Source organism: Podarcis tiliguerta, assembly GCF_965153285.1.
Source record: "Podarcis tiliguerta genome assembly, chromosome: 17".
NCBI lineage: Eukaryota > Metazoa > Chordata > Lepidosauria > Squamata > Lacertidae > Podarcis > Podarcis tiliguerta.
This window is the reverse complement of record NC_139550.1, coordinates 17,778,613-17,803,270: the sequence shown is the minus strand read 5'-3', so window position 1 is coordinate 17,803,270 and position 24,658 is coordinate 17,778,613. Positions and strand designations below refer to the sequence as shown.

The window sequence follows — 24,658 nt, the reverse complement described above, 5'->3', positions numbered from 1 at the left end:
ATGCTGCAGCTGGCAGGTTGCCTCGGAGCTGAGGCAATCTAATTCATTTTATCCCTACCTTGGTCCTGTTGCGCATTAAGTTTCCTTGCTTGCTTGCCCACAGTAATGTGCAAAAGGGGTTTGGCAGCCTGCAATGCCACTAAACACAATCAATGGAGCCCATTGTTTTGCTACACAGTATGGCGGGGAGAAACCGTAGCGATCTCCTCTGAGCTGTTCCCCCCATAGCCAGGCAATCACCATAAAACACACAGGATGTTTAGGACCTGGAGACTCGCAATAGGATACCTGACTCAAAGCAGAAATTCCCTAGTTTTGCCACAATAAGTTTCTTGGTGGGTGTGTGTGTGTGTGTGTGTGTGTGTGAGAGAGAGAGAGAGAGAGAGAGAGAGAGAGAGAGAGAGAGAAAGAAAGAAAGAAAGAAAGAAAGAAAGAAAGAAAGAAAGAGAGAGACAGATACACACACACACACACAGAGAGAGAGAGAGAGAGAGAGAGAGAGAGAGAGAGAGAATGTCTAAGTCATGGGTAGGCAAACTAAGGCCTGGGGACCGGATCCGGCCCAATCACCTTCTCAATCCAGCCCACAGACGGTCCAGGAATCAGTGGGTTTTTACATGAGTTGAATGTGTCCTTTTATTTAAAATGCATCTCTGGGTTATTAGTGGGGCATATTTCTTCAAAATATAGTCTGGCCCCCCACAAGGTCTGAGGGACAGTGGACTGGCCCCCTGCTGAAAACGTCTGCTGACCCCTGGTCTAAGGGGAGGAATAAAGCTGGAAAGAATGGACACAAAAGATAGGTTGGGAAGCAAAGACATAAGCACACATGGAAATGACAGGTAGAAAAGGCAGAGATAAGGACAGTCAGACAAAGTCTGTGTACATGCATACACACAAGGACTTCAACCGTGTGCATGCGCCGAAGAGCCTTGAAATCCACTGAAAGGCTGAGTCACAGAGTTAACAGAATTGCTGAGGTATTCCCTCGTGGTCTGGAGCCCCAAGAATTTAGTAGTTGTCACTGGATGCATTTGACAATTCCCCCCCCCTCCAAAAAAGCCTGAAAACTAGGCATTTTTACCGTTCAGCCCCCAAACGCAGGACTCAAAAGCCCTCCTGGGGTACTATTATATTTCCATATAAACTTCACATGTGAAACGGGGTTGTGGGGAGGAGCGTTTCTCAGAAATCTGATTTTCCAAAGTCCCTTCCAACTTTTTTTTTATCACTCTCTGTGGATGTGATATTGCTTGCCAGTTTGGGGGACTTGCAATGTAGGATAGGTAGTTTCAGTCACATAGATTCCACGTGTCGACAAACAGACAGATCTGTGATTGAATGCCCCTCGGCCAGCGTAGAGTAGCAGCAAAGCATATAGGGACTTGAGTGAGCATGGAAAACCCTTAACACAAAATGTTAAACCAAAAGGCCTTTTTTGTTAAGTGATTAACTTGTTTCATTGTGTTTTGAAATATTATAAGCCTCCCTGACTTTTAAAAAATAAGGAGGCTCCCTGTTTGCGGCCTAGGCTAATTCAGCATCCACTCATACCTTGTGGCAAAGGAGCTCCTGTGGTTCTGCATCTGAAAAACGAATTTAATCTTAGCCTCCAAAAGAGGCCTTCAGCTATGGAAAATCAGTATATGAACTGGCAGAAAGCCCAGACTTAAAGCCAGAGCTTTGATACTTACAGTCCAGGCCTTGTGGCTTAAGGGATGATGCAAAGTGGTTTCAAAGAAGGCCATCCTTGCCCGTGGATTATGTTACCCATTCTGTCCACAAAGAGGCAGCCACCACGGCCTTCAATTGGGACTTCCCCCAGCTAGGATTAAGTCCCTGGTCTGGTGGGGCTCATGGTCCCTTCCACCTCTGAAATTCTATGGTTCTACGAGACGTTGTTGGACTGCAGTTCCCATCAGCCCCAACCAACAGTGCTCACATTCATGACAACTGAACTCCAACAGCATCAGAATATATAAAAAAATAAAAAAAATTGTCCAGTAGCACCTTAAAGACCAACTAAGTTTGCATGTGCATGAAAGCTTATACCAAAAACAAACTTAGTTGGTCTCTAAGGTGCTACTGGACTGTGTCACACCAACATGGCTGCCTACCTGAATCCAAAAGCATCAGATAGACCTCATGTTGACTGGAGTGCCTATATGAAGGTAAAGCTTCAAAACTAGGGTTCAAATGCAACCATTGATTAAATAATCAATAACGATATACAATATATACAATATATGATATCTTTATTGTCATTGTCCCATGCAGAACAATGAAATTGAAAAACTACATAAAAACTACATAAAACTACATAAAACCCCCTAAAAACTCTGAAACCCCATTTTAAAATACACTATACTATAGAGACCCCTTATGCTGTGTTTAGAACCAGAATTGCATTTGCGTAGAAACTGTTTCTCAGGCGGCTAGTCCTGGCCTTTATAACCCTATACCTCCTTCCAGAAGGCAGAAGCTGAAAGAGATCATTTTTTGGGTGTGTACTATCCTGCGCTATCTCTGCCGCTTTCTTATGGCACTTGGCAGCATAGATTTGATCTAAGGTGGGAAGAGTGCACCCAATTATTCTCTCTGCAACCTTTACAACCCTGGATAGCATTATTTTTTTCCTGGCCGTGCAGCTCCCAAACCACACACAGAGACCATAAATTAATACACACTCCACAGTGCAATGGTAAAATGCCATCAACAGGTCCTTTGAGAGATTATTTTTCCGGAGGATTCTCAGAAAATATAATCTCTGCTGTGCTCTCTTCACCAGGTCTTTGCTGTTCTCTCCCCAGGTTAGGTCGTCTCTCAACTCCATTCCCAGAAATCGAAACAACGAGACCTGTTCCACGCACTTCCCCTCAATAATAAGTGGCTGAATATTCAATTTAAATTTCCTAAAGTATTCCTAAATAACACTTAATATGTTAAAAAATATCTCCAAGTTGTGTACAAATAATCTGAAGCAGCAGCAGACATCTTAAACAAACTATTACAAAAATAGTTACATATAAAATTGTTACATTAATCCAAATTTACACAAACACACAACTGTATACAGTGATAGCTCAGTTTTTGAACGGCTCTGTTTTCGAACATTTCGGTTTTCAAATGGCGTAAACCCGAAAGTAAATGCTTCGGTTTCTGAACTCGCCTCGGAATTCAAACATGCCACATGGCTTCCATATTGAGTTTTCCATATTGAGGCTTGCATACCGAGTTTTCAGTTTTCAAACATTTGGGAACTCGAACGGTCTTCCGGAATGGATTACGTTCGAAAACCGAGGTACCACTGTATATAAAAAAAAATCATTTTCCTTCTGACAAACCCTGTATCTAAGCCTCTGGGTTCTCAGCAAGGGTCCAAACAAACTCAGCCACAAAAGTCTTCCAATGAGAAGAGTTCCTGGAAACAGTGGACATCACTCTAGTCTCTCATTGTAGACTTGCTTTCTATGGCCAACCCCAAGGTGGATGGTGCTTTCTCAGGCTGACCACAGCTGGGTCCTATTTGACTGCCCTTTCCATACCCAGTTCCAGGTGAGCAGGTTTGTTGAGTTTCCCAGGAGGTCCAGAGGATGAAGAATGGGCCCCTGTTGACTCAAAGCTCTTTCTTCACTCCATTCTATCCTCTTCCTTTATGCATTCCACTTATCAAAGTCCATCCTCCCCTCCATGTTTTCTTATCTCCTTCAAAAGATTCTCTAATTTCTCTCTCTCTTTCTTTCCTTTGGATTATGTTTCGTTGGATGAAAAAAAACCTCACATTACTGCTTTTCCTGCATCCCAAACTATATTAACGTCTGTTCCCTGATTTAGATTCTTTTCAAAATATTCTCTTAAAGTTGTATTCGCTTTTTCTGCCAATCCCAATTTTGATGCAATGAAATACTAATAATCCCCCCCCCATGAACTCAGATATGAAGGACTGTTTAGTTGTTTTTCAGCTGAGCCCCTCAATATCAATATCAACCCACAGTCAATATCCAAACATTTATTATTTCCCCATCTTTCGTTTGTCACTCTCATGGTCTAAATTTGATGTACTGGTGGATTTTAAAAAAACAAAGAAATCATAATACTGTTTTTTTTAGAAATAAATACCATTTCAGAGCTTTTGACAATTAAATTAAAAATTGCTTAAAAATTGCTCTTCACAATTTATTAAAAATTCATGATATTAAATTATTCATTTGCTGTCCACATGCATGTTACCTGAATGTGCATATGTTAACACCCAGGGAAGCTGAAGTGACTTAATTCCTTAATTCAGTAACAAAACCTGTCTGTGTTAATTAACTAATTGAAGTTAATTAATTGAAATTTGTTCATGATAGTTACAGTGGAAACAAATAGTGTTTTACTTACCTTAGAGCCTTCCTCCTGGTTAGTATCCTTTTATAGAATCATAGAATTGTAGAGTTCGTAGATCTCTTGTGATATCTTGATTGTGTGAACCGTTTGGACATAAGCTGTGATCAGGAAAAAGGTACTTGTTTGTTGCTGTTCAGCTGTGAAATGCCCTTTATCCAGAGGTCTAAGAATGCTTGTCAGAGCGTTTTCTCAAGGCCAACAACATGCTGCAGAACTGAGCATGGCAGTCATAAACCCAAGTCTACTGCTGTTTCTCATTAGCAATGTGTCTTTGGGAAAGCTAGGTACATGGTTGTTTTCAGTGTTTCCCCAGATTCTACCGTATGCTAGCTATGGGGTGACAGGGAAATGCTAAACACAATGACGTCACATGATGTGTCTGTTCAACCACAAAATCCCATGGAAAAGCAGCTGATGAATGTTGGCTGTGGGCACATGTCCCCATTGACTATTTTTAAAAGAAGATTTTAATCTATCCTATCCATGTGTGGTTTCTAATTGTCAGTAGCCCATCTGAGCTAACATGCATGAAATTTAAAATAAAATACCAAGATTTATTCAAGGCTTCTGAAGCCAACCAATTGCATTTTCAGATTTGTCTATGAAAATGTCTCTTCTTTTGTCTAGTTCCAAAGGTGTTCCTCAGTCTCTCGACTATTTGGGAGAATTATTAGCTTTGATTCAAATGATGCAAAGGGATGTCTACACATGCACATATACCCCAGCTTCTGGAAAAGACTGACCACCAAAAGATGCTTTTTTGTGTGTGTGCAGGTTAGAGGGCACAGAGTGCTGCAGTGGGAAAGATTGGCAAGGCAGCTCAATTGCACAAGCTGATCAATGTAACTTAGGATACAACTTTTTCCATGTGCATTACATATCCACAGACAGATGGAAAATGTTTTCAGTGTCATGTGTGAAAAGGCTCTCAGCTTATCCCGAACAGAAAACCACCTCAATCAAGTGGGTGACTGAGAGACCTGAAATTCAACTTTAATAAAGCATGATATAAATCAGAATGTTGACAAAGGCTTTCCCTGCAATTCCAGAATTGTGAGAATACTGGAAATATAAAATTTAATTGCCATGTTTGGTCAAAAAGGTCCATCAAGTTGGAATATTGCTTCCACGTAAGTGACAATGAAGGCAAAAGGCATCCTGTTAGTTCCCAGTTGTCTTTTGTTCTATCTGTACAATGCTGTGTTTGCTTGGAATGGCTTTACTCATTTTTATAATTCCATGTAAACTGCTTGATTTCTTTTACTCGTTTGTAGTTATATGATTATACTGCTGTAACCCACACTGGGACCTTTCAGGGGGGAGCAAGTAAGGTACCTTATAAACCAACCATTGACATGCAGCATCATTTAATGATCATGGTTGGGTTTTCCTCCATGCATATATCTGAATTTATCTTGTAGCGAGAAGTGAGAGATGTAGGAGGACCTTGAAGCTGTTTCCAGTGGTGTCAGGAGTGCAAAAGAATTAGGATTTTCCAAGCTTGATTGTGCAAGGCTTTCTTGCTTGTAGCCTCAAACCCCTTTCCTTGTGGGATAATTCTGTGCGTCCTGGCAGCAGACAGAGAGCTCATATTCATGCATGTTATATGCTTTAGCTGTTTTAATTTGGAACATAGTTGGATTGAATTAGATGTTTTAATATATTTTTAGTCTTCTTTTGAGAAGTGGGCTACGTATTCTTTTATTAAGCTACTAAGATTACATGGAAAAGCCTTAACAGAAATAAGTTGTTTTGTGGAATAAAAACCCCGCTAAACTTTTTGGCTATGGTAATGTTTTCGAGGCCTAATCAATTACAGCTTGAGGTTCAAATGATAGACATAAGCTTTGTCCACTCACAGTTAACTCAGAATTATGAACCCATAACTGTGGTGAATAGTTTCAAAACAAGCCAGATATGTCAATGAGGCTTTGGCTGCAAGCTGTACAATTGAATGGGACTTACTTCTAAGTAGATTTGTATCGGATGGCACTGTTAAGTACTTTACTCTGACTGGATCATGCCCAGTATTTCCCAAACCAGTAAATAATACCCATTTTACTATTTTATTAAAACATGTACCGTTGAGAACCTCCTTCTCATTTTCCTTTGGGAAATGCTTCAGGTGGTTAACAGACACTGACACAACAGCATAATTCTGCCAGCTTTAATGTGTAACCACTTAGGATAAAATGAGAGAGTCCAATAGTCATGTATCCACAAATATGTTTGCCAGGGGCAACTATAAATTTAATTATTGAAAGTAGATTTTTCTTTCTCTCAAGGTAATGTTATATTTTAAAGTTGATGCAAGGCAGCGTGTCTCTTCACATTATTGCCAGATCTCAGCTCAGGTTCCCAAACTTTGCAATTTGCCCTGAAACCAGAGGTTTGGGTGGTAGAGGACCAAAATAATAATAATAATAATAATAATCGGAAAGATTACTAATAAAAATGAAATACACTCATCCCCAAACCCAGAGTCCTGTAAAAAGAGATTTGGTTCTTTTTAGTCATTACACTAAGGTGTTTTGTGTAATCCTGCATTTTAAATTGGGCCTTAATTGGGTGTGTGTACATATGCAACTGGGACACGGGTGGCGCTGCGGGTTAAACCACAGAGCCTAGGACTTGTCGATCAGAAGGTCGGCGGTTCGAATCCCCGTGATGGAGTGAGCTCCTGTTGCTTGGTCCCTGCTCCTGCCAACCTAGCAGTTCAAAAGCATGTCAAAGTGCAAGTAGATAAATAGGTACTGCTCTGACGGGAAGGAAAACGGTGTTTCCGTGCACTGCGGAAGCCAGAAGCAGCTTAGTGATGCTGGCCACATGACCTGGAAGCTGTACGCCGGCTCCCTCAGCCAATAAAGCGAGATGAGTGCCGCAACCCGAGTCTGCCACGACCGGACCTAATGGTCAGGGGTCCCTTTACCTTTACCCACTACATATGCAACTAAGGAAAAGAATGAGACTTTGTAAATGCTGATTCTGTGCTCCTGAGGAACCAGAGATTAAGGGCGATTTCCAAACTATTACCAACCAATTATTACTCTTAGAGGGAGAGTAAAGAAAACACACAAGTGGCGAGAGGGCTGTAGCATAGCTCATTTTATTGTTTAAACAGTTTTTGCATAGGAAATATATCTGCTTCCAGTAATTGACTGCAGTATGAGCAGCTGCTAGCAGTATAGGCTGGATATAACAGTAAATCACATTAACTCAAGCTTGATTTACACCAGTTTAAAACTTGCGGCAGCTGAGTTTTTGCAACCTACAGAAAAAGTACCCCAACGAAAACTCCTGTCCTCCTAAACAGGCAGAACTCTCCTCCCGGACAACCCTGGCTTGCAAACCTTTTGGCTCATAAGAGGGCTCTGGTTGCCTGAGGCCCCAGTTCTAAAAGTTAAGTTTGTAGAGTGTAAATACATCCTAGGGTAAAATGTCATTACACCAAGATTGTGCATGCTTTTTTTTAAAAAAAGAACAAAACAAACAAACTGAAAATCAAAACAAAAAAAACCCAGAAGTACAGCTGTCAGTATATGGGGCCTCTGGCAATGTGGGGAGGAGAGGCTGAGACTGGGGGCGGGGGGCGGGAATGCCAAAAGTTTTAAAATGGGTCAACCCTGGTGTGTAGCTAGCAAGCAATAACTGACTACTCGTCACCTACAGTTGTACTAAATGTATCTAAAGAAACACACAGCCCTACAAAGGTTGTTCTCAGAGAAATATCATTGAGATTTGGGGCGTTTCTTCCCAGTTCACTAAAGTCCTATATGATATAAGCACAAATTAACAGCTTGATGAAGACATAATCTAATGTAGCTTTTGAGAAGCCTAAGCCTGGGATGGAGTAACCCCTCACATTCTACAATGTTGTAGTTTTTTTCATATTTTTTTTTCATTTTTGAAGTAAATGTTATCTGAAACATATTTACAACTGAACTCAACAGAGACTGTGAAACTGAACAGGCACTGGTCATTTGTTTTTTTATTTTTGTTTTTTTATTTTCTTCTTTTTCCCCTCCCTCCCTCTCTCTCTCTCTCTCTTTCTTTTTTTGTTTTTGGTAAACATTTTTGCTGGTTTTTTTGTCTCTCTCTCTCTCTCTCTCGCTCTCATTTTGCATCAACTTTTAATAGTTCATGCAACTTCAATGCCCTCTTATGAAGAATGCATAATAAGCCATACTTCTTTTTTTTCCTCTTTTAAAAAAAGTCCTTCTGCATATAGATACACATTTGCCACATCAGTCCCTGTAGCACAGTTTTCGAAACCATTCTGTCAAAAATACAGTAATACAAAGTCCAGCTTTAGTGTCACTAGCTCACATTTTGTTTTCCATTTACAGAGGCCACGTTCTTGTTCTGTTTCGGGGTTTTTTGTCGTTGTTGTCCTGGAATTGAATCATGCAATAGAAGTGTCAAAGGCTTGGATTTGCTAGTGGCACTGAAGCTCCTTTCACAAATTCAACATACATTTGAATTTCAACACACAGATATTCCTAAGAGTAATAACTACGGAACCCTTTTTATTATATATATAAAAAAACTACTTACAACCATTGAAAGAGGAGAAGAGGAAAAAAAATGCAACGACAACAATAACAACAACAAAAATAATGTATAAATTGACCATCTCCTACTTTGTCCCCTTTTTACTATTAACAAATGTGACCATTAGAGCTGTGGCATGGAAACAGTACAAGAGTTGTCATGGCAATAAGTTTGGCTGATGCAAAGGTCATTGTGCAGGGTCAAAGGGCAAACCCAGTGGTCCATGTTGTCCTCCAACTGCGGTGCTCCAGCACACCCACACAATTTTGAGGAAATAGAAAGAAAAAAAAACAGGGGGGACTATCAGAAAGTGCAAATAAGAAGGAGGCAGGTTTCAGCTCCTTCAGCATAGAGGACATTCAATTATGAGCTTTCACTGTTCAACGTGATTAGCCTGCATTGTATTTTGTTTCATTTATTTATTCATTTTTAAGCATTTTCTATAGAAACCCAATAAAAAATAAAGAGCCTAGGAAGCATGCAGCTGGTAAATGTTAACAAAAGACCTTGAAAGGAACATGTAAACTATATTCAATGTCATGCTTTTTTAAGGCATTAACTGCCAGCAATGTAAGAGTCGTTTCTTTTAAAAAGTCAATACTGTACATCGAATACGGGATAGCTCTCTGCAGCCTTCGCCATCTCACACAGTACACAAAATTTAGAGGGGTTTTGTTTTTTTTAGGGACAGGACACAAACTCTGCTGACAAAGCTCAGTCTGTTCTTGTGCAATCTCATCCATTTAAGTCCTTACGAATGTCCTAGTTGCAAATCCAAACTTCTGCTCCCTGAGGACACAGCTATGTGAGACATAAGTACTGTCTTAGTTTTCTGTCTGTCCTGAATGCTCTGTGAACCTACTCTTTAAATACCATCATGTAACAATCACAAAAACTTTTGCTAAAGGCCATATATACTAATAAAAATTAAAAAAAAAGACAGTGGTGCTTCCAACATTCTGAAATGCTCCAAAACCCAACTTTTCCAATACTAAATACAACAAAATAACCTTCATAAAATATAACTTTTCTCCATTTACAATTTCTTTTAAAAGGATTAGTAGCCTATGCTTTTCAAGCATAGCGAAATATCTCCTAACATGGACAGATTTCTTTATTTTATTTTTTTCCCGTTTTAATACATAAATTAAGAAGCTGGAGAGTTTTAACTCAAGTCCAGCTTCCAAACAAGGAATATTCTTGTTTACTTTAAAAGCGGAAATGGCACACATTTCCATTATAATTGCTAAAAATTAGCTTTACAAACGAGGGTGCTTTAAAAAAAGAAAGAAAATCTTAACAAAACTATACAGTGTACAAATTACTGTCTACAAGGTAGGTGGGTCCATTAAGAAGATTCTCCGTTCTTCTCGAACTGCAGCTTCACAGGTTCATTCACATATTTTAAATGGAGCTGCCCACCTGAACACACCTATATTGCTATATTTAATATTTTGCCATGTCTTTATGTACAGTCTCCTTCGCTGCCTTTCCCCCACCCCTTAGTCAAGCCTCAAACGTTCACGTCACTCTAGGGGAAAACACACTTCAGTGGCACTGCCAACGGGCCAGGGCTCCAAAGCAACTGAATAAAAGGCAGAACAGTGCACATAGAACAGGGTGACTTGATTTAGTCATAGTTCCTGATGAAGGAAGGAGGCTCAGACTAGATTTGAGTTCGCGACATTTCGTTGAACAATTGAATTCTCAGCCTTAAGGAAATTTAAGAATAGATAGTATGTTTTTGATGGGTACAGTCGTACCTTGGAAGTCGAACGGAATCCGTTCCAGAAGTTCTGGAATTCGACTTCCAACACATTCAGAAACCAAAGCACGGCTTCCGATTGGCTGCAGAAAGCTCCTACAGCCAACCAGAAGCCGCAGAAGCCCCGTTGTACATTCGGCTTCCAAAACTAGTTCGCAAACCGGAATAGTCACTTCCGGGTTTGTGGCATTCGGGAGCCAAAACGTTCGAGAACTAAGCTGTTCGAAAACCAAGGTACGGCTGTATTGTTAAAAAGGAAGGCAGAAAAAAACCCACAGAGATCACAGCCCTGAGATTACTAAACTTGCACATTAAGTGTTGTTAGGAATGATGGGGCTGGATACCAAAAAAATTCAATGGGGAAATATTGTTTTCACAGAGCAAGTTAGCCTTCTATAAATAAGATCATCTTCCCTATTGTTATCAATTTGTTTCATTAATGCAACAATTATTCAGGAGTTCATTTGAGTCCACGGAAATCAGAATTAATTAAATTATTGCACTTTAAAGTCTGAAGTATATGTTTCAGTCAGCTTCACTGTTCTGGGTTTACGAAGTGTCCTGCATGGTCCATACCTGCTCATTGTTAACTGATAAGCCAAGAAAACAATAATGACCTATTTTATGGGGCCATAGCCTAAGGGATTTCAGTGAAACCTTGTACTTTTCAGTTATTTCAGATAGCTATATATTTAGTGAATTAATTCTTGATTCAGCAAAATATGAAGCTTACATTTTTAAAAATTGTGTTGTTGTTTTTTGAAAGTAAACCAGCTTTGCCACTGTCATTCATCTTTGCCAATAGAAATCTATTTAAAAATGTTTTTTTTTTTTTTTTTCTGAAGGGAAATGTCACCCTGTCATAGTGTTCATCCTCTGTGTGCACGTATCTGTCAGTTCTGGAAAAAAGACAGGTTGGGAAACTTTCGAATTGGATAACATTTCTTGGTAATTTTACTATAGTGGATTAAATTGCCTGCCCGTACAAAGCCAATGGCAGATCAAAAAACATGGGTCTCGGGTATATACTGTATTTTTCCGTTTATAAGACACCCCCATGTATAAGACCCCCCCTATTTGGAGGGAATCTGATTTAAGAAAATGGGGGAAGATCTATCCGTTTATAAGATGCCCCCAAATTCTGGACATTATTTTTTAAGGAAAAAAACCTAGTCTTATACACGGAAAAATACAGTACATCTTGGAGCAGCTTTTCAGATTACGTTTGGTATTTAGGTATAATAAGTACCCAAGGACAAAATACATGTCAAAATATCATGTAAGTTGAACACACACGTTAGCCCTGTCTACATACCAGTTTTCTACTGGGAGCAGAGGGGAGAAGAGTTTGACACATACTACTCAGCCCCCTCTTGATGCATAATGTGCAATGAGGACAGTAGGCTAGGCTGGCTGGCGCCATCTTGATCAGCTGTCACACGCAGAATACTACAATCTGCACAGGGCTAATGTCTCTCTCCCGCCCGCCCCCCGTAGAATACAGGGAAACAGGGCCCAATCTTAAGAGTTCATTTAGACAAGCTGCATGGGAAGATGTCAGTTTTGCCTCTTTAGAAGCACTGGTTTGCCCCTTGCCTGCATGTGTTTAGAACATAATGCAAAAAGAGGGTTCCATATCACAAATTTAACAGCAGTGGCTCCTTCGCCAAGGGAAAAGAGTCCTACTGGGGAATGCCTACCAGGTATACCACTGCCAGAAGCAACTGCTATTAATATGAGAAGATGTCATGTATAACCATGCTCTCAAACAGAAGGACTTCACTAGGTTACAGTGGCTAGACTTTCCAAGGGTCCCTATTTTCGAAGGACAGCCCCGGATTTACAGAAGCCATCCTGGTTTCTGTTTTGATTCTAGAATGTCCCCCTTTTCCTTAGGACATCCCTGTTTCCATCGGAGAAACGTTGGGAGGGTATGGAGTTATGCAACCACCGAGCCAAGGAGATAAGCAGCTATTCAACTTTTAGGAGACATCTGAAGGCAGCCCTGTATAGGAGAGCTAATTAATGTTTTATTATGTTTTTATATATGTTGGAAGCCACCCAGAGTGACTGGGGCAACCCAGTCAGATGGGTGGGGTATAAATATTATTATTATTATTATTATTATTATTATTATTGACGTCCCTATTTTCATCGGAGAAATGTTGGAGTCTGTATGATTCTGTATTTTGTGCTTGGGTATCTGTTTGCAATGCAAAGCTGACGTGGGAGAAGGAAAAAGTTTTATTGGTATGTTATTGTTTATCTGATTCCTACCTGGAAATATGCTTTTATTCATGCCATAGCATGGGGCAATATATTTTGCAAAAAAATTAACAGGCTGCTGCTCTCTGTGGGTCTTGGGAAAAAAATTGAGAGTTTTTTTTCTTCAAGTCAAGTCTGCCTCCAACGGAATCCATTATTAGTATTTATCATCGTCATTATTTACCACTGTTATTTTAAAACCAGAAATGAGTTCAGCTTGCACCCCAGGTGGAAAGTTAAAAAGAGGACACCTTGTTGAGATATATTTTTTTTATCACAGTAGGCAGAAGAGTCGCTTTGTAGCCCTCACCGGGCGAATGGTGCACTGCTTCACAGCTACACTGTTCACAAATCCTTCCCACCCACCCAGAATAGATAGATATATGTATGTATAAACAAAAACAAAAAATCCCCTGCCCATCTCTCAGTACACAAAAGGACCTCATCACACTGCAAAAATAGCAGTACCCACTTTGGTCAATTAAAACAAACAAACGAACAAACGAACAAACGAAAAAGCATACATTAATCTTTTGTCTTTTAAATCTGTGTACTTACCTAGAATAACCAATACAGCTAAAAAGCACTACCTACATAGGCAAAACTTGGTATTGCATAATTCGTATAAATTTGAATCCCCTCCCCCCAATATTAATTGGAAGATGAAAAACATGAAAGATTAATAGAAAAAACACCAAAATACTGAAAATATTGCTGGTCGATTACAATTTTCAAGCGGCAACTATACACAGCCATGATATGCTTTATAAATGTGAGATAAAGTTATAACTGCTTAAAAAATCCATGATGTCAATTTTTTTTTTTTCGTTTTCCCATCTTGGAGTACAAAATATTTTGTCATAAAAATGGTAAAGATTTAAAATGATAATAAATGCAGCAAAACAAGTGTAGTGATGTCACTTTTTTTTTTTTTTTAGATTTCAAGGCAAGGCACGTTATGTGGACATTATAACTTCGTGCAAATTAGGATTACTGGATAAAGTAGTTTTAATTAATTTTTTTTTATAGAGACATAGAGGCAAAATGTATCCGCCCATGCACGTTCCTGTCAATATGAGAAATGTGTCGAACAAGGCTAATTTCTGAGAGCACCATGCAAAGATTTCAGCACCCTGTTATTAGACTTTCTAAAAGAGTGCATTTTTAAAAAATATATTTCACCCCCCCCCCACACCCACCCAACCCAACAACCTGGCGTTCCCAGTTTGTAAACTGTAAGCTTTGTCCCTATGATGTGAATTTACCTCTCTCCCGTCTCTGTGATGAAGGTTTTATAGAACCTTTCCCATTCTCTAGGGATTCTTCTTGATGCAACCAGTAACTTTAAATAAATAAAATACCTCAAAGAGGCAGAAGCTAAAATCAACATAAGTGCTGTGTTTCAATCAATTTCTTTTTCTCAAGTACATGATTTGTCTTGATTTAATTAATGCCTTTTAATGCCCCCCCTTCAAAACTGAGGGGAAAATAGATTTGTTCAAAATACCTTTGAAATTCTTCTTGTGTTTTTTTTAATCCCCTCAATTTAGAGTCCAAGGGCTAAAGGACTTATAACAATGATCCCCTTTAGATATACTTTTTAAAAATTGCACTTGCCTCTAAGTGTTTTCCTTAGTGGGGGGGGGGGAATTATTTTTCGTGTCTTCCTCTTTTTTGTTTTTACGGTCATATGAGAAGATAACACATTATTTAAACCTAAAGTGAGGCATCAATTCTATAAAATGCCTGTTTGTTTAAATGACTTCCTGAACATTTCAAACTAGGTAACGCAGTAGGAAAAGGCTGGGTTATAAGGGCCAAAGTTAAACAAATTTGGATTGATCATTAAAGGCTAAATTGTTTGGTTTTTTTCCTTAGAGAGAGAAAAAAACTTTTAGAAATTAAGAGTGCTGAGAAAAGCTGGCTCACTGGCCCCAATTCTCCTGCAACTCTAGTGGATGTCTCCTAGCCTTTGTTTTGAGAGCTAACTAGGAATAGTGATCCCATGCGTAAACACCAAGAATACTAAACCAATAAACTAGCTTATCATGCAAATATTAAGGCATCTAGAAAGTCAGTTAAAATATATTGTCAGAGACAGAACATCTATTTCCCAGTGGATTTCATAGAACAAAGGCTACTTAGGAGGAACATCTTTCTACTCATCAGTGAAATATCGTCGACCCTTTTTTTAAAAAAAAAACATCGTTACAGTTTCAACCTTAAGGGAATTAGTGATTGTAAGTGCTGCAATTGCTGGTCTATGTTTCTTCTTTCTTCAGGTTCTTCTTCTTCTTCTTCGTCTTCTTCTTCTTTTTTTGTCCCGTCTTCCTTTCTTTTATAGTATTTTGTTCAGTTTCAATCTCCCTCAGTTGCTTGTTTCTGCTTGAAGGAAAGGTTCTCCAATTAGGTTCAAACCATAATTTTGGACGCTTGTCGGCAGGATTGGTGTCCTGTTTGATACTTGAAAAGGGACCAAGCTAGCCCAGGTACCAGGACTGTTGAGGGAAAAGAAAAGAGAGAGCAGGATAATCGTTTAGAATATGATAGCAGCAATAACCTAAAAAAAGAAGAAGAATTAAGATTGGAACACCACCCAGCTCCATATTCTAACAAGTCTTCTAACAGTGCATCAATTTTCACAGATGAACTTGAAGTATGCAGATACAATATGCTACAGGTGTTATTTACGCTAATTGACCGATCCTAAAACTAGCACCATAGCAGTCTTGCAATCCAATAAACAAAGTTACCCGATTCTAAGTCTCACCGAACAAAACAGGCCCTATTTCTGCCTAGACATGTATAGATTGCATTGTTATTCTCGCTGGGGAGAATATTATGCCTGCTAACAGGCAGATAGGTCACTGCCAATATTTAATTATTTACTTATTGGGTGGTCTAAGGCTTACTCAGAGTAGACCCACTGAAATTAATGTACCTAACTTAGCCATGTTCATCGTTAACTGTCATAAGCCTACTCTGAATAAATCGTATTTGAAAAGCATCCATTGGAAAGTGGATCATGCCTTGACAGAAAGCCAAGTTTGAGTGACTGGAAAAACTGGCTGTCAGAATCCACTTCCCTGAGTTGCTTTTTAGGAGTAAAGTTGTGAATTTATCTGGGTTTTTGTTTTCTTAAGGCTCATAACTTTCTAATGTTCAACAATATTTTTGTGGATAAAAAAAACAACATAGTAGCATTTGCAACACCTTTCACATCTAGTGCTTGAGTGCAAAACAGCCAGATCTTTTTATGTTTGTTGTGTTTTTTTTGGGGGGGGGAGACAGGAATATTCAATGCAAATAAATTATCGTGGTGACGAACAGGATTGTTGTTGCAGCATGACTAATAAATTTAATTTAGATGTTTATCTAAACCTCTCAAACTTCCCAACTTATGACTCTTAGAAATGCACCATGCAATATATTTGTCAATATTGTTTATGAATCCCGAGGGAAGGATAACTCTCGTACGTTAACACTGTGCAGATACCACAAGAATTTTACAACCCTCTGACCAGAAGTGTGTTGCACAGCATAGGCCTTTCTTAGGAAAAAGTTAGCACTTTTCAGAAATGGTACCAGGCCTGGGATATTAGCCTTAAGGAAATGGTGCTTTAAAATGTCAAAGCAGTAGCAGCTGAGATGCTTAAATTAAAAGAATAGTTCTAGATTAGAGCCCTGAAGCACATTAAAGACAAAGTATAGAGTTGCCACAAGTTAAAAAAGGTAAAGGGACCCCTGACCATTAGGTCCAGTCATGGCCGACTCTGGGGTTGCAGTGCTCATCTCGCTTTATTGGCCGAGGGAGCAGACGTACAGCTTCCGGGTCATGTGGCTAGTAGCACCTTAGAGACCAACTAAGTTTGTTCTTGGTATAAGCTTTCATGTGCATGCACACTTCTTCAGATAATTAACTAAGTTCTACTCAAGAGTAGACCCACGGAAATTAATGGGCCCATGTCATGTCACTTAATTTCAGTGGGTCTGACTTGTGGCAGAAGGGACGTGGGTGGCGCTGTGGGTTAAACCACTGAGCCTAGGACTTGCCAATCAGAAGGTCAGTGGTTCAAATCCCCATGACGGGGTGAGCTCTCGTTGCTCGGTCCCTGCTCCTGCCCACCTAGCAGTTCGAAAGCACTTCAAAGTGCAAGTAGATAAATAGGTACCGCTCCGGCGGGAAGGTAAATGGCGTTTCCGTGTGCTGCTCTGGTTTGCCAGAAGCAGCTTAGTGATGCTGGCCACATGACCTGGAAGCTGTACGCCGGCTCCCTTGGCCAATAAAGCGAGATGAGCGCCGCAACCCCAGAGTCGGCCACGATCGGACCTTATGGTCAGGGGTCCCTTTACCTTTACCTTTACATGGCATATAGACAGCTTGGCTGCTTACAAGCATAGTTCTTCATTTAGTCCTTAGTGTTGCTCTGCACAGATGCCCAGGTGGGACTGCACAGAGTCCACAAAGAAAAATGAGAATTATAATGTAATGCTGACAGCAGCACCTGCGTGTAGGCGGCCCTCCAAGCCAGTACAATTGGGAACAAGCCCTAGGCTTAAGCACTCCTCCCTTCTTCCTTTATGCACATGGCTTGATTCAGAACTTCCCAGTTTGATCAAACCATCATTTGATGTTGTACCTGAACTACTGAGACAGGCTCACTTACAAGCAAGCTCACTTACAAATCAGGGTCCACAAACCACCATCTGAACTTGCAGCAATCTGTTTTGTGCATAAACATTGTTCTCATCAGACCATAGTTTGTTGTGTTTGAGTGCAACAGCAAACTAAGGTTTGAGCCACACAAAAAGTAAAGCACTAAATGAAGAAGGGAGTGAGTAGTAGGTTCACTTATAAGTCTCTTAAGCCATGGTTTGTAAGACAGTCTTAAAGCAACCAAGGCAAGCACTTCCAAAGCATTATATATAAGGCACATATCAATTCTTATTGGGAAGCTTTTTGGATGGAATCTCATGACAAATGTAATATGTAAACAGCTCTAGAATTATTTCTCTTCTGAATGCTTCCTGGTTATATCACCAAGATCGCCAGTGGGACAGTTCAGCAAACACAAAATCTGTGCTATTTTGTCCAGAGTTACTGCCCAGTTAATAAAATGTTCAGTAAAGTGGTTTCCTAATGCTATAGAGGTAGGCATAAATTTTTGAACAGTGTTTATAAAATACACCTATTAAAATTCATGACAAAAGAGGTAACTGTACAGAACTCTGTTCACTGAAAAGTACTAAAGGAAGTATTGATAAGAACCTATTGGCATAATGCTATTTAATGTCTTTTCCTTCCACTAACAAAAGTCACTTCTGAGGAAGTGGGAGAACAGCAGAAAGAATATGGATAATATAATACTCAGGAATACTCAGCTCTGCTTAGGGCATTTGAACATTGTCTAAGAGACACAAAAAATGTCTGATTTGAAAATTGTGCCTTCCATAAAAAGGATACTTCAGAATTACTTCAAATTATCTGATGGCAACTTCAACTTCTGCTGCTATTCATATATTTTCATTGCATAAGGGAAGAGAATAGAATTTAAAGTGAACATATTGTTTAGGTATGCACCATTTTGACTGTCTTGTTTAACAAAGCTTTCTGCTTATGCACAGAGCTAGAAACCTAGCAAAAACCTGAAACAAAGCCCCGTCACTTTCTCTACCCTCCCTCCCAAAACTCCCTCTGTTTTGAAAAACCGAACAATTGATTTGTATCCTTCAGCCTCTTTGAGAAGTGCCTTATGTTTCTGGCAGCCCGATTTGCACTTATAGCCGTGTGGCGGTATGTATATTAATCATGCATGAATGACAAATGTCCTTTAGACCCCACTTCAGATCTAGTGCAGATTCTTCTATACATTCTAGAGATCAGAAGCTGAGCTCATACATACTGGACCCTGTAATAATAATAATAATAATAATAATAATAATAATAATAATAATAATTATTTATACCCACCCATCTGGCTGGGCTTCCCCAGCCACTCTGGGCGTCTTCCAACAAAATCTTAAAATACAGTAATGTATCAAGCATTAAAAGCTTCCCTAAACAGGGCTGCCTTCAGATGTCTTCTAAAAGTCTGGTAGTTGTTGTTCGCTTTGACATCTGGTGGGAGGGCATTCCACAGGGTGGGTGCCACTACCAAGAAGGCCCTCTGCCTGTTTCCTGTAACTTGGCTTCTCTTCCAGCACACTGGCTGCTGTTGTTGCCAGTTCCCAAGCATAGCAAATGCCAGCTCAAACTAAGGAACTTTGACACTGGCACTATGGGAGAGTCTGTAACACAGAAGCCATGCATCTCTCGCTCTCTCAAACTACAAGTCTTGGAGTTTCCTCTTCAAACACTGAGCCACATTCAACCACCAGCGGAAGCCTGTGTCAGGACTTCTGCTAGCTCAGCAGGGCTTCCTCGGTTTCTTTCCCCCATGTGCCCCCACAACTCAGGCTTGGGGGTGTCAGGAGAATACCCAGACAGCATGTGAGAGGAGGAGAGGGGCGATCATTCCAACAGACAGGCAGAAATGCTTGCACCAATGCAGTGAGCTCCTAAATCAGGCATAGGCAAACTCAGCCCTCCAGACGTTTGGGGACTACAATTCCCACTATCCCTGACTACTGGTCCTGTTAGCTAGGGATCATGGGAGTTGTAGTCCCAAAACAGCTGGCGGGTTGAGTTTGCCTATGCCTGTCCTAAATGCTACACTGAATTCTTCTCTCTCAAAATGTTGCCTGCTCTGTTCTCACACTGCTGCTCCTGCAAATATAACAAGCTATAGATAACCCCTCAAAGGAGAATAGGCTTCCATACATATCCTCAAGCATGGTCTACAATGTAGCACTCCCCGCATCATGGTAATAATCATACAAGTCCAAACCAGGCTCATCTGAAAATCTACTTCTGGGTAATGTGTCCCTTATTTTCCCATGGTTGAGCCATGAATGTACTCTAAGCCGAAGTAATGAAAACTATTATCCAGTGCTTTTCCTGATGGTCATAATCCTCATGAGAACATATCCAAGAGTGCTAAAGTAAATTTTGCCATTTATATCTCTGAGAAAGCAAAAAAATGTCCTTTATTTTGCTGAGAAAGCAAAATGAGTGTGACTGTACATTTGTTGCTTATATACGTTCATCTCTGGAGAAGTTACAGTGGGAGAAAGAAATGGGAGCCAATAACTGTGTCAGATTTGGGGTGGTGTCCCGCCATTTTATTTAGTAAAATGTTCTTCCCACCAACTTTCCCTCTTTATGGGGTCGCTGTTGTGAAGAAACGTGAAATTAGAATTGTAGAGTGATTTGAATCCCCTGATCCTTATCTTGGTTATCTTTAGATATGCAGTGGTACCTCGGGTTAAGTACTTAATTTGTTCCAGAGGTCCGTTCTTAACCTGAAACTGTTCTTAACCTGAAGCACTACTTTAGCTAATGGGGCCTCCTGCTGCCACCATGCCGCCAGAGCACAATTTCTGTTCTCATCCTGAAGCAAAGTTCTTAACCTGAAGCACTATTTCTGGGTTAGTGGAGACTGTAACCTGAAGCGTATGTAACCCGAGGTACCACTGTACATGGTTACTTGGCAATCAACTGAAAATAGGAACCTACAAACAGTGGCGTCGCAAGGGGGGGGCGGTTTGCCCCAGGTGCCATGTCTGGAGGGGTGACAAGAAAGCACACTGTGGGGTGCTTGCCCTGCCATCCCTGGGCGCAGCAGCATGAGCGGCCACCGCACCACTGCATGTGGAGGATCCTCCATTCGTGGCTGCAGCCGTGAGCAGAGGATCCCGCCAATGTCCATACAGCATTCGAGCGGCGCCGGCAGCAAACCGCTATGTACAACACATGCACGGTGTCGCATGCAAGAGATGTAGCGCCACCGCACATGCGCTGTACATAGCGGTTTGCCGCCAGTGCCGTCCGTACGGCGCTCTGGCGGCACCGGCAGCAAACCGCTATGTAGGGCGCATGCGCGGTGTCACACGCATGCACTGTACTTGGTGACGCTGCACATGCGCCCTACGTAGCGACGCCATGCATGCATCGTATGTAGCGGCGCAACGCATGCGCAGCCGACGTTTGCCCCGCCCTGGGTGTTGGTTAGCCTTCATTCATTCCTACAAACTTCTATCACAATGTTCCCCAGAAGCGTAGGTCATCTTACGCCTACTATTCATTTTCTCTATGTGGGCAGTGCCACACATATTTGGGTCAAAAGTTAGCAAAATTTCTATTACCAGTTCACCAAGAATGGATATATACTCTATTCCTGTGATTTCTTTTTTCACAGTGACTTGGGCCATATATGCATTTTTTTTGCAATGTTTTGTTTTGTTGTTAGAGGGAAGACACCTAAGGTTACTTTGTAGTTTTAGGTATGAGGCAAAAATAAATTGTGGTCTAATTCCAACACAGATTTAGGGATAGGTAAGCACATCTAACCATGCTGAATTCAGGGCAAAATCCCTGTTATTTAGTTTGCTTGAAATGAGACAGTACTAAAACAAAGTAATCTGCACTGATACGTGTTTTGCAGTTCACATATGTAATAGCACAGAAGAGGTTAACCTCAAAGCACTTCAGCTTCCAGGGTGCCGATTCCGGTTTCTGTGACAGAACCTTAACTCGATCCTTTTCAAAAGTTATTTTTAAAGTTGGCAAGAATCACACAAGCACTGACTATCTGCCCCCCCCCCCAATTTTCTATAACCTTTTAAATAAATTTTGCACAGCGGTTCATTACAATGTGCACTTAATATAAATAAGAATTAGCATTTTATTTTTGTTTGCTCAATAAACATGCCAAACACTCACAGAAAGGACAAATCACAGTATAAAAAAAAACAGTTTCACGGTTCAAGAAGACACTACACACACACACACACACACAAACATTTTAAAAGTGATATTCTGAAATCATCAAGGGGTTAATGGTGCTCTTACCACTTCTGAAAAAAACCAAAAAACCATACTCATCCTTCTCTAAGAACACTGCTAAAATCATCTGACAGGAAACATAAGATTAAGTTTATCCTACCTAACTGAACAAAGAGCGCTCAGAACAAGCAACTGGTTTACTGCAGCGCGGGAACTTTTCTAATCCTGCTGGAATCTGCAGTGCAACTCTCAAAGTACAGCTGGGGAGGGGGAGAGTTGCTTTCTTTCGAACATTTTGTCTGTGGATTCCCCTCATTTTAGTCACATTGTAGGGTTTTGTTTTTGTTTTGTTTTTGTTTTTTGCCGATTCTTCCATAAAGGTTAACTTAAAGCTTCAAACATAATCATGTGGAAAATGGACATTATTGATTCCTATGGTCCATTGTTCCTCCATTCTGAGTCCCTGAAGTTCAAGTTCAATCTGGAATTACATCATGTCTGGTTTCTCCTGGTTACCAGACGGCTTGAGACGTGACCACAGCTACAGAAAAAACAAACAGGCTTCTTCACGCTTCGGCTCCCCTATCGATTCAAACAAACTTCTCTCTCTCTCTCTCTCTCTCTCTCTCTCTTTCTCTCTCTCTCTCAAGTATGCTTCAAGTATGGAGCATGGTTAATTTAGAGATTAAGTTCCAAATTAGATTATCTAATGGCATCTTAATGGATTGCTGACCCATTTCCTGTGGGATGGCAGCATGCAAGTCTGGCTGGAATACAATTAATTTCTTAGGAAGTGTTCAGAAGATGTTTGCTTAGATGGAAAGGAAACATAATTCTCTGCACATCTTGTTTTATTAGGGAGTTGGGTGGAAAGTGTAACAGAGATAGTGACAAACTGATAAAAAAACCAAATCCTTCCAGCTTTCCCCACCGCTAATGATTTTATCAGCAATGTTTTCGTTTCGTTGTTTTTATTTGCAAAAGTTGAGTTTGCATTTTTGTCCCAAGCAAGCAAATACGTTATACAGAAAGTAACCCTCTGGCTAACTGCAGCACAAACTTTAACAACTACTACTACTACAACATTGCTTGATTTTGATTAAGTTCTTTGAAAGTTTGCCTGTTTTGTTAGAATCCGAAATCTGCAGGGCTATTCTCATTCTCCCTTCCCCCACATGCCAAAGCTTATTCCATCTCACTGCCTTATCAGCATCAGCATCACAGCTCTTTAGAGGGGTTGGGGGGCAAAGAATGCCGCTCTAAAAAGTTGAACATTAAGAACACCCCTACAGCTACAGCTGAAAAGGAAATTCAGCACTCTGAGAATAAGGCTCTCCTCAGGAGCTCTAAGAACAAACCAGCTGTTGTACTGTACTTCTGTGTCGAGATAACAAAGTGAAAGCAGGAAATGCCTGGGCACAGCAAAAGTAATGTTAAATTAGCAGCTATCCCTTCAAAAAAAAAAGACTGAAAAAAGGTTTGCTTTTTGAAATATAAATTACAATACCTTGACAATGAGCGCCTTAACACTGTTACCGTTTTTGAAAGACTTGGCAGAAAACAGCCAAAGTTCAAAACTGCTAACGACCCAGCCCTGCAATAATAGCAGCTTAATAGCTGCTGAAAAATTGAGCCTCGTGAACACTAGTCTACACTGGAGCCTACTTGTGCAAAGCTGATTTCCACGTGGTTCAGATTATTTGAGCAGGAGCATACAAACGCTTTTGTCGAGGCACTACTGGATTTTTAAACTCAGTTTGGGTTTTCTATTTGCACAATTGGCTTGAATTTTGTAACGGTGCGGCAATTCCTATGGCTTTTTTCAGCTGAGGACATTTTTATGCTCTGAATGAGAAGGAAACTGGTTTGCACACTGCCAAAAAGAAATCCTCTTGCTTTGTGCATCTTGCCTTCGAACAATGAGGTGTTCAAACAACGCTACCTCCCAACATGCACACATATAGGTAAGGAGTAAATTAGGAGGTTTGTTTGAACATCCTTATATGTCTTCTGCACTAGGGGTGCAAAGAAGCCAGGGCACCAAATATATTTTCGGTTGTTAACTGAGTGCTTTGTTTTCTTGGGAAGTGAAATTGTTCACAATTAAAGAAGGAAGTCCAACTGTGCCTGGACGGGGCTTGAGAAGGTCAGTCCTACTGTGAGAGTGGATAAAGCATGGAAAAACTTCTCTGATGCACTCACTATGTTTCCATAGGACATTGTTTGTCTAATACAGAAGTATTTGTCCAAGACAGGGCTAGGCAACCTAAGGCCCATGGACCACAAGTGGCCCACGGGGGTTGTTTAACCGGCCCCTGAACCGAGCTGCCCGCAGTGCTGGAAATCGCATCTGCGCATGCTCAGGCGCTGAAGATCACATCTGCGCAGATGCCGGAAATTGTGTCTGTGCAGAGGCAGATGCCGGAAATCGCAGCTGCACACGATCCGGCCCACAGAGGGATCTCCGCTGGAGTGAACTGGCCCAGGCAAGGTAAACCTTGCCGACCTCTGGTCCAAGACAACTCTTGATGTTAAGGGCAGCAAAGGCCTACGTGGTGAGGTAGCACTGCAGTGTCTCCCTTCCAAAACTGGTGTTGCTATACAGGGCCGTCTTTAGCATATGTGCCACCGGAGTGCAAATATCTGACCAGTGCTCCCAAATTTAGTTTAGCTGCCCCCCAATTAACTTTTATTGAGGTTTTTTTGGGGGGAGTTGACCTTTTTAGGGGGGAATCTCTCACCAGTAACAACAAACCAGCAGGGAAAAATGCTTTCATTTCCTGACGCGGAAATATTTGACGCTA

The 24,658-nt window shown here is 40.6% G+C and overlaps 1 protein-coding gene and 1 long non-coding RNA gene across 22 annotated transcripts in view; both read right to left on the bottom strand.

The window, feature by feature from the left end:
• The window catches only part of LOC310668028, a 44,252-nt gene extending 39,563 nt beyond the window's left edge, over positions 1-4,689 (bottom strand). The window contains exon 1 of the long non-coding RNA XR_014506557.1: positions 4,384-4,689. This is a non-coding gene — a long non-coding RNA (uncharacterized lncRNA). The remainder of the gene's footprint in view (positions 1-4,383) is intronic.
• A 2,790-nt stretch (positions 4,690-7,479) lies between these two features.
• NFIB (nuclear factor I B) overlaps positions 7,480-24,658 on the bottom strand; it is a 300,457-nt gene continuing 283,278 nt past the window's right edge. For 19 of the 21 annotated variants that reach the window (XR_014506295.1, XM_083420048.1, XM_083420049.1 and 16 more), the window contains one exon: positions 7,480-15,468. Coding sequence is in view for 18 of the 21 variants with exons in the window: in XM_083420048.1 (XP_083276174.1) it covers positions 15,339-15,468 (130 nt within the window). In the remaining 3 variants the exon portion in view is untranslated. The remainder of the gene's footprint in view (positions 15,469-24,658) is intronic. The other 2 variants (XM_083420044.1, XR_014506294.1) reach the window with 2 other exon arrangements.